At 34.5% G+C, this 10744-nt stretch overlaps 1 protein-coding gene across 2 annotated transcripts; it reads left to right on the top strand.

Moving 5' to 3' along the window:
• Positions 1-5684: 5684 nt before the first annotated feature.
• Positions 5685-10744, top strand: LOC9301897 (protein MICRORCHIDIA 4). Of its 2 annotated transcripts, none has more exons than XM_002864030.2 (20): positions 5685-6294; positions 6392-6466; positions 6543-6577; positions 6657-6735; positions 6820-6912; positions 6991-7075; positions 7209-7284; positions 7656-7784; positions 8005-8103; positions 8198-8299; positions 8529-8690; positions 8803-8898; positions 9004-9055; positions 9137-9248; positions 9346-9419; positions 9502-9848; positions 9936-10015; positions 10110-10194; positions 10277-10399; positions 10480-10744. In XM_002864030.2, exons 1-20 carry the CDS (start codon positions 5850-5852, stop codon positions 10531-10533), a joined length of 2403 nt encoding a protein of 800 aa, XP_002864076.2. In that variant the 5' UTR covers positions 5685-5849; the 3' UTR covers positions 10534-10744. The 2 variants fall into 2 exon arrangements, with proteins under 2 accessions (XP_002864076.2, XP_020870161.1); XM_021014502.1 differs by having other exon boundaries at positions 5754-6294; positions 9936-10003.

Raw genomic sequence — 10744 nt, forward strand, 5'->3', positions numbered from 1 at the left:
CATTAATTTCAACAAGGGATGGACACTTTGTGAGCTTAAGGATGGTTTGGAACAAAGAAGTGATTTTATTTTCTTTGCGTTGAAAAGGGCATGTAACGCAGCAAACTGTGAATCAAATTTCCCATCCAAAGAGTCCATTTTTGCTTTCACATAATCGACCTCTAGTTTAATAGAGTCAACCTTGTGGTCAATAGAATCCTATTAATCAATAAGAAGAATGTTACAAGAACAGAACAATGGGGCTTATACAAGAAAACAGCCGTAAAGCAACGGACATTTCCGTCTGTAATCCGTCGGAAAGGGCCTTAACCGACGAATTATCAACGAACTCCGTCCGTCGGTTCTAGTGCGTCGGAAAAAATTATTCGTCGGAAATCCGTTAGAAATTTCCAACGGATTCCCGACGGCCATATTTCAACGGATTCCCGACGAATTATCAACGAACTCCGTCCGTCGGTTCTAGAGCGTCGGAAAAAATTATTCGTCGGAAATCCGTTAGAAATTTCCAACGGATTCCCGACGGCCATATTTCCGACGGACTTTGCAACGGAATCATCCATCGGTATGGTCGTCGGTAAAACCGTCGGTTCTGTCCATCGGTTAGACGTCGGAAAATACACCGACGATTTACTGAGAACTTTTCGACGGATATTTCCGACGGATTCCCGAAACAAAACGGTCCGTCATTTCCTACAGAGTTTTCGACCGGATATTTAATTTTTTTATTTTTTTTTATTTTTTTTGAATTGATAATCAAAAATAATAAATAATATTATTAGAAATCAGAAGTTATAAAAAAAAAATATTATTAGAAATCATAAATTTAAAATCCAAAAAACACCAATTGTTCATAAAATAAAATAAAAGAAATGGTCCATAAAAGAAAAAAAATGTAAAAATAATTAGAAAACATCTAATAACTCGGGGGAAATTTAGCATGCATCTCTTTCATAAAATTTACAAGTTCCACGTCTCTCCGTTTCTTGTCTTCTTTCTCCTCTCCCATTAGCTTTTCAAGTGCTTCGATACGGTCGTCTTTCTCTTGAAGGGCTTTCTCGAGTTCGGGATCGCGGATACAGAATTGCGATGATGATGTGACTCTATACCAATATTTCAAAGAAAACCGTACACATACTAAATTTAAAAACAATTCAACAAAAATATCATCCATAATCCCTTAAAGAATATATATATATATATATATATATATATATATAAGTTAAAAAGTTGTAATTTTAAAATATCTCTAAATAGCAGAATACAAATTATAAAGATTCAAATATCATTTACCTAAATTTATTTGATTTTTTTTAAATGCATAAAAAATCTACATTAGCATTTTTTAGAAAATCTTTAAAAAATACCAAAATTAAAAACAATTCAACAAAAATATATCTAAACTATTTTAAAATTCGTTGATACACTAATAAAACCAACAAATATAAATATAAGAATAGATCCATACTAATAACAATTAATCTGAAATTATTTTAATTTAAATAAAATTAAAATTCAACCCAATTCTATAAAATTGTTAAAAACCCACAAATATCTCCTAATCTAACATAACAATCACTTAATCTAACTTATTTCAACACAAACATGTAACTTTTGGGATTCAATTCCTATCTAACCACCTAAATTATCAAATTCACATTACAAAACCTAAATTCTAATATAAACATGATATAGATTAGTTAAGGATGAAAAACTTACATTGTTGAGTGATTTGGTGATGAATTCTGGTAAAAACGAAGGGAGAAACTCAGAGAATCGGAAAAAAAAAATTTATGGTGAAAAATTGTGTTCGGCGGATTGGGGAAGAAGAAGAGGGTTTATATATATCACGACATTTCCAACGGATTTCCAATGACATATTCCGTCGGAAATGGTAAAAAATAATTTAATAATAAATGCCGCGAAAACCTAAATTTTTTGGGAATTGTTGGCGGGTAAAATTTTGATGTCCGTCGGAAATCCCTTGGAAGTCTCCGACGGATTTCCAACGGACGTCAAAAATCAAATATTTTTTATGTCATTTCCGACGGATTTCCAACGGAAACAATCGGACATATGAAACCTCGAAACCGTCGGAAATCTCTTGGAAATTACCGACGGATTTCCAACGGGTTTGGGGTTTCATAGTTTAAAATTCAAAGGTAATTTAAAATTTTCATTGTTACCTAATTACTATTAACATTAGTGTATCATTAAGCTTTAAATATATTTTATTAATTAAACAAATTTTTAATTAAAAAAAAGTTCATATCATTCACAATATGAAACTCTTAATAACATTATAAGTATATATATATAAACACTTTTGATGAAACCATTACAAATTTTGAAAAACTTAAATTGTAGTAACATAATGGATCTAATTTGATTGTTAGTGTTTTAAAACATCAGAAATAGTGATTGTGAATGTGTTAAGTTATAAAATTTCATAATTCTTTGAATGAAACACCAAAATTATCGGTAATCCGTCGGAAGTCCCTTGGAAATTACCGTGGGATTTCCAACAGATTATAGAAAACGTGTTAAATGTGTATATTAACCTTAAACCCGAGGAATGATAACTATCCATCAGAAATTCGTCGGAAATTTACCAAGATCTTTTTAAAAAACCGACGGCTTTCCAGCGTATATTACTAATGGATATATTCCGTTAGTAATCCGTCGGAAATTCCTCCCATTTTTCCGACGAAATATAATCCGTCGGATTACGACGATTCAAATTCCATCGTTAATCGGTCGGTTTTTCGTTGGAAAATTCCGACGGATTGATGTCTGTCAGAAATTCCATCAGAAATCAATGTGTTTTCTTGTAGTGTTATGAGAATAAGGACATCTATTCATTACTCATAAACCTAAACATCTTAGCATTATTCTCAGATTTCTTATGCTTCTTTGAATTCTCAGACCATATCATCTTCGATCTTTCTCTTGTCTGAATATAAAAGGAAAAGTCAAATCTCAGCAAAATGTATATAGAAAATCTAATTAGTAAACTACAGTTTCAGTCATACTCTATTTTCAATTCCAAAATAGAAATCTCTAAATTTTTCTTTATATTTGGAGTTTTCTAGTCTTTTAATCTATTTTAGAGTTAGGGGAGAAAAACTTAACTCCAAAATAGGAGTTGTTCTATTATAGAGAAAAAAAGAATAATAAGTTGGAGATGGTCTAAGTATCGGTATAATGTTCAATTTTAATAAACTATGTCTAATATATTTTTCTATTTTTAATCTTAAAATAGGATAGGGTTTCTTTCCAATGCTTCACTTTATTTCTTACTCTAAAATAGATTTAGTGTAAAAAGTAGAGTTACTCTAAATAAAGATTAATCTTGTCATTTACTATATATATATATATATATATATATATATATAAAGTAGCCAGAGCCGTCCCTGAAGTTTAGGTGGCTACAAGCAAAAAAAAAAAAAAAATTTGGCTGATATTACCTTTGAAAAAAAAAAAAAAAATTCTCTTCTGTTGAGGATCGAACTAGCGACCAGATTGAGGAATTGCTGGTATGTTTCCAGCTGAACTAAGGGACTTTCACGGAAAAAGGGCCGATTTAGTATATAAATTTATGGCGGCCGCAAGCACCAGCTTTGCTGGCTTGTATTCATGGCCGGCTCTGAAAGTAGCGTTGAAGAGAATGCTACTCTATAATAGAGTTTAAAGAAAAAATAGAATGGAGTTGGAGATTCCCTCTTAACCATGTTGCAAAAAAAAAAAGATAACGTTGTTTTATTAATATTTTGTTAATAATATCAATATATAATATGAAATGACCGAATCATAATCTAAAACAAATTTAAATTGATAAGATCAAAATATCTTGATTTTAAATATATAGATATATATATATACACCTTTTAATTTTTTTTCAATTAATAGATGATATATATAATAGTAAATATTAATTGTAAATATTATTTTGATAATATCTCAGATTTTATTTTCAAAATCTTATAATATAATTTAGTTGTTTTCATAATATTTTCTTTAATTTTAGTTAATTTTATTTTTGTATGGATCCGGATATCATAGCCACGTTCCACCTCTATATGTGATGGGTATCTTTTATAAAATATGATTTTATTTTTTTAAAGTGATATTTTTAAAGCTACAATTTTTCCAGTCATTAATTAAAAATAAAACCTATAGTAAAATCTCAATAAGATTTTGTTAACGATAAAATCAATGAATCAGAGTTGACAATTTAAAAGATAAAGAGAAATATATTTTGACTAGTTTTTCCGATATCTAAAATGAAAGAACTAAAAAAAATGCGCTGAGAAAGAATTTCCTTACAAATAGTAATTCTGAATAGTCCACAACCTCATCAATATGGTGAGATTTGGATTATAATAAACTGATTGTTTCATAGATCCATTTAAACGGTAACTACTAGCAAAATTCCTACTTATTTATAATGCGTGAGAGTAATATATAGAAATTTTTCTAAGATTAAGATTTTGGTAACTGTAAAATCAACTAAATGACTGAACCATAATACAACACAAAAACTGGATTGGTAAGATTGAAGATACGAGCATTAATTTGCTGATGTAAATGTTTTAATGGTATGCTAGAATATTTTCTATTTAATTCTCTTTAATCTATAGAGAGCAAAAAAAATGGTTTAAACTATTGGGCTTTCCAAGCCCAATCCAACTCCTTTATTAGTAGTATGATATTGTCCGCTTTGGGTCTACATGCTCAATTCCGCACGGATTTGTTATTGGGCTCCTTCCCAAAAGGCATCATACTAATTGGAGTTGGACTTTACTTATATATTAGAAACTTCTTTTCTAAACTTGTGGAACGTTGGTTTGTACCCAACATAAACGCTGCTCTCTTTCGTAAGTTTTACATGTTAATAGATTATCAAATTTTTTAAGTAGTTCATGCTGAAATTTTTTATAGTTTAAATACTGTAATTTGGAGGTGATTTTAATATAAAAGTCACATTTCTTCCGATCAAACTATTCACATTTCTGACAAGCAAACTCGTTTCCGGCATCGACCGACTTCTTTTATCGGTGTTGGCTGGCTCTCTTCCAGCATCAGCCGGCTTTTTTAGCGGCGGTGGCTGGCTCTCTTCCAGCATCAGCTTGCTTCTTTAGAAGCGGTGGCTGGCTCCTTTCCAGCATCAGCTTGCTTCTTCAGAGGCGGTGGCTGGCTTTAGATTCCGGCGTGTTTGCCATCTTCTCCGGCATACTCGGCTGGCTTTGCTTGTACGGCTATCAGTTGCCGTATTTTATCTTTCTTTTGAATAAAGCGCTGCGATTCTTCTCAGGGATGTTTGCTTTCTTTGGCTCTTTTTCGGTTCGATCCGCCGCCGTTCACAAGTAATGTGTTTGGCTTTGGTGTTGCCGTTTGGGCGACTCATGGTAGTCTCCTCCATAAGAAATTTCAAATAGACCTGATCGAGATCTGTTTAGGTTTTGTTTCCTCAGTTCTGGACCCATGTCGTTTTCGTTCGACAACTTCTTTCTTTTTTTTTTTAAAGTCCCTACTATGACTTCCTTTTTTTAAAGAGTCAAACTTCCGCCGAAACTAAAAACAGAGAAAGAGGAAAGGTTGGGAAAAAGGGACAAAAACGACAGCGTTTCCATATCAGTAAATTCGAACTACCCTTTTTAACCTTTTTTGCAGTTCTCGAGATCTATCTCTGTAATTGCTTTTTAGTTTATCCCAACTTTTCGAAAAAATAGAAACAAACAAAAAAAAAAAAATCGATTCTTCTTCTTCTTCATCATTCTCTCTTCTTCTCAATTCAAAATTCGCTTCTGTTTCTTTTTGGTCTCTTCGTGTTCTAGTTCTTCTTCGTTTTAATGGAAACTCGCGTGAAGCAAGAGAATCCGGTAACTACTTCGACTACTCTCTCCACTTGGAAACCCGCCGCTAGAAACAAAACCATCCCACCGCGAGAATCCGTTATCGAACTTAGTAGTAGCGACGAAGGATCCGAGTTAGGGGAAAATCTTGACGGAATCGCTGATATCGAAAGCGTAGACCGAACCGGTGGAGATGTTTCTGGAACGAAGAGAGCGCGAAGTGACTCTATAGCTTCACCGGCGAAGAAACTAGCGGTTATGATTCCGGAGGATGACGAAGGGTTTCTACAATCGAATACGTCTGGACAAGCGATTTTGGCTCTTCCGGCGACGCCTTGTAACGTTGTGGCGGCGCCTAGTTCGCCTTGGGGAAGTTGTAAGCAATTTTGGAAAGCTGGTGATTATGAAGGAACTTCTGGTGGTGATTGGGAAGTTTCTGCAGGTTACTTTGCTTTTGTGATTGATTGTTTATATTTCTCTGATTCTTTGTTTATGGAATTTAGGATAATAAATTTGGTTTGAGAAAATTGTGGTTTTAGGTGGCTTTGATCATGTGAGAGTACATCCTAAGTTCCTGCATTCTAATGCAACTAGTCACAAATGGTCTCTTGGAGGTACGTTTTTGAATGAAGTTTGATTCAATCTATTGAACAATGTTTTATGCAATGAAAGTGATGTTATCTCTTGCAGCTTTTGCTGAGCTTTTGGACAATGCTTTGGATGAGGTGTGATTTTTTTTTTTCTATCTTTGGAAGTATTACAAAGGTTTGGTAGTATTGGTTTTCTCATCTTTTTGATTATTAGGTTCATACTGGAGCCACATTTGTTAATGTAGACATGATCGAGAACAAGAAAGATGGAAGCAAGATGGTCGTAATTGAGGGTATACAGTTGATTTTAGTATTTTTTTTGTTGTATCAAGTTTTGAGGATGCAGCGTTTTCTTAATCTTTATGTTTGAAATGCAGACGATGGAGGTGGGATGAATCCTGAAAAGATGCGGCATTGTATGTCTCTTGGATATTCGGCCAAGAGCAAACTTGCAGATACCATTGGACAATGTAACCATTTCTTCTTCCTGCAAGATAAATGTGTAAATGTTTTAGATCAAGACGCTTAAATTCATATACCTCTTATAGATGGCAATGGATTCAAGACTAGTACAATGAGACTCGGAGCTGATGTCATTGTTTTCTCACGTTGCCTTGGAAAAGATGGAAAGAGGTTTGTTATCTGTTACCACGCCATTACTTCTTTCAGCTGTTTTTAATGGTTTTATAGTATTGATTGAGAAAATCAACTAAAGCTAAAATTATATACATCTGACCATAGTTCTATTTTTTTTATGTTACTTTAGCTCGACACAGAGCATTGGGCTTCTATCATATACATTTCTAAAGAGCACGGGAAAAGAGGACATAGTTGTACCCATGGTAATTTACCTTTATTTCACTGTATGGAACTGTTAGGGTAAAAAATCCACTTGATAATTTCGGATGTTTGTTAGAATAGATTAAGTTACATACAGCGTTCGTTTCAGATCATCTTTGGTTCAAAATACTGTTCTTATTTCAAGTTGAAGGAACATTATCCTATTAGAAATATGATGTCCGGACTCTAAATTTATTTGTTCTTTAGAAGTTTCATATAATTAGGCATCAAACATCTAACTGTTCTCAGCATATCGCTTCGCTCACACAATTGAAATTGCTTCATATCCATTATGAATGTTTTAAGTGTTTCTTAGGCTTTTGTAGCCCGTTTATCTCTTCTAATCTTCTTCTGATGATGATTTAAATGAAAGCTTGACTATGAAAGAAGAGATTCTGAATGGTGTCCAATAACGAGGTCTTCAGTTAGTGATTGGGAGAAAAATGTGGAAACAATAGTTCAATGGTCGCCGTTTCCTACTGAAGAAGATCTTCTTCGTCAGGTAAAGCTTTTTCCTTAGTTCCAAGAGAGCTTTTATTACAAGGAGAACCTATAGAAAAACAAAGGACTCGGTTCTATTGATTTTTTCAGAATACTCTGTAGCTATATATCATATGGATTGAGTTCTCTATCATTCATTTGATGTGGGTTCTCAAAAGCTTCTACCTCTTTACTGATATTGTGAGAGTTTTTCCACTAATCTATTGCTCCGGCTGTTGTAGTTTAATCTAGTGAAGAAACATGGGACAAGGATAATCATATATAACCTCTGGGAAGATGACCAAGGAATGCTAGAACTTGATTTTGACACTGATCCACATGTATGTGTTTTTATTGCTGGATATGCATAGATTACGTTGTGCAATGATGCAGAAGCTTCTGTATTCATGGAATTGACATATGGTTTGTTTGCAGGATATCCAGCTTCGAGGGGTCAATCGGGATGAGAAAAATATTGATATGGCTTCTCAATTCCCTAACTCTAGACATTACCTGACATACAAGCACTCACTCAGGGTATAAACATTCTTTCCATCTTACCTTAGTTGTGGTTATTTTCGAAGTTAGTTTGGTTCAGTCTCCTGCTAAAATAACAGTGGTAGTTCTTAAATTATTGAAACTGAGGAATCTCGTAGTGGGTAGAAATCAAAAGCTTGATTTTGAACGATTATGAATCCCATTATTTGTTGGCTGCATTTTCATTTCTTCTAAAGGTTTTATTTGTTACCTTTTGTTATGTTCACAGAGTTATGCATCTATTCTCTACCTAAAGATTCCACGTGAGTTCCGTATCATTCTCCGAGGAAAAGATGTTGAGCATCACAACATAGTAAATGACATGATGCAGACAGAAAAAATTACTTATCGGCCAAAAGAAGGGGCTGATGGATGCGCTAAGTACTCAAATGTATGTTTTCATAATTTAACATAGTTAGATTTCTTCCTGTAATTTTATTAATGATATCATGCAGCTTTTTGATAACTAAAACATTTGTCTGCGTGTGTGACATCTTGCACAGCTGTCTGCTGTTGTGACCATTGGATTTGTGAAAGATGCAAAACATCATGTGGATGTTCAAGGCTTCAATGTTTACCACAAAAATCGCCTTATTAAGGTTTCTGTTTCTTTTTGCTTACTTTTTTACACAGTCTTTAAAAAATCTGGCGAAAATTAGATCAACTTTACACTTTCGTTTAATATCTTCTCAATTGTTTTTCAGCCATTTTGGAGGATATGGAATGCAGCAGGAAGTGATGGTCGTGGGGTCATAGGTATTGGTTTTAGCTAGAAGGTCTAATATTTGATTAGCCTTATTAACGAGAAGTCTAATGCTAGTTCATTCTGCTAATAAGGTGTCTTGGAAGCTAATTTTGTTGAGCCTGCTCATGATAAGCAAGGGTTTGAGCGCACAACAGTTTTGTCTAGACTCGAGGCACGGCTACTTCAAATGCAGAAGAATTATTGGTCTGATTCTCTTCTAGTGCATTTTAACTCATGCTTCCTAAGCTTGGTTGCTTCATTGGACTATTTGGGATGATGTTTTCATTCTGCGTTAACTCAGGAGATCTAATTGTCACAAAATTGGATATGCTTCAAGGCAAGGCAAAAAGTCTGTTAAGGATACTGAAGACAGAGGTACAATATCTTTTTATCGGTTTTAACATCGGAACATTAACTTGCACTGAACAATCTCTTGGAAATGTTTCCCTCATTGTAGAATCGTCACCAGAATATGATCCTAAAAGATCTGACTCATCCAGGAAAAGGAACGCTCCTTCGAGCTTTAAAACCCCAACTGCTGCTCCGAACTATAATACTCCAACCGCAGCTTCAGAAAAATTCAACACAAGATCAAATGTTATTCGAGGAGGAAAAGGATCTTTGAAAGATTCTAAAGACATTGGGTATAAATCATCAGGGAAAGGTGGTGGTAAACTTGGAAACTCCTTTTCCAAATCTGACAAACGCGTGAAGCCTCAATTAGCTCGTGCTGTGGAGGTCACAAATAGTGATGATGATTATGATTCTTCGCCAGAAAGAAATGTCACTGAGCTTCCTGAGAAGGTCCCATCCTCTCTTTTTTTTCCTCCTATCGGCACTTTCTCCGGTATATAGGATTGAGAACATAACCTTCTCTACATCTTCTCTCAGATTTCTGAATTACCCAAGCCTCAGTCTGGCTCGCGTACCCTCAGTCAATTAGAACAAGAGAATAATGAGTTAAGAGACAGGTTTGTTACCATCTTACGTACCATGTTAATTTGCCTATAAGATTCGTGTTTCTTGTTTGTGTGAACACTGAAAGCTGTGCTTTTTGTTTCTCAGGCTCAATAAAAAAGAAGAAGTCTTCCTGTTACTGCAAAAGGACCTGCGACGTGAGAAAGAGCTTCGCAAGACACTTGAAGCTGAGGTAACTTCTACTTTCGGACATTTACTGTGTCTGCCTGAAAACCTGTAACATCACTCACCTATGGATCCTCCTGTCATTGCAGGTTCAAACATTAAAGTACAAGTTAGAAGAAATGGATAAAGAGCAAGCGAGTTTAATCGATGTTTTCGCAGAGGATAGAGACAGACGTGACAAGGAGGAAGAAAATCTCAGAATTAAGCTAGAGGTTCTCATCCGTTCAAACCTCATTTCTCTAAATAGTCTCTTAGATTCAAGAAATAGAATGACTTGACTCTGTGATTGCAGGAGGCGTCAAACACAATCCAAAAGTTGCTGGATGGAAAAGCTCGAGGCAGATAAGTCGTTCATCGCAGACGTTAGAGGTGCATTGATGATAGTATTGAGAGGCATCTTACATAATTGACTGATTAGGTTGATTGCTTTAACATCAACGTTTTGTAGTGGTGTGTGGTCTCGGACCTGACCACAACAGAGTTAGTAGAGAAGTAGGATATTGTTGTAAAGTGAGGTTATTGGTTTAATGTTTGAAACATTTGAATTTGGTTCGGCA

Source organism: Arabidopsis lyrata, assembly GCF_000004255.2.
Source record: "Arabidopsis lyrata subsp. lyrata unplaced genomic scaffold ARALYscaffold_8, whole genome shotgun sequence".
Lineage (NCBI taxonomy): Eukaryota > Viridiplantae > Streptophyta > Magnoliopsida > Brassicales > Brassicaceae > Arabidopsis > Arabidopsis lyrata.

What these genes read in the sequence shown, in the direction of transcription:
- LOC9301897 (XM_002864030.2), top strand. Translation starts at nt 5,850, where the DNA reads ATGGAAACTCGCGTGAAGCAAGAGAATCCGGTAACTACTTCGACTACT. An exon ending in TCACAAATGGTCTCTTGGAG is followed by an intron (nt 6,467 to 6,542) that starts GTACGTTTTTGA and finishes TATCTCTTGCAG; the next exon opens with CTTTTGCTGAGCTTTTGGAC. An exon ending in TAAGGATACTGAAGACAGAG is followed by an intron (nt 9,420 to 9,501) that starts GTACAATATCTT and finishes CCCTCATTGTAG; the next exon opens with AATCGTCACCAGAATATGAT.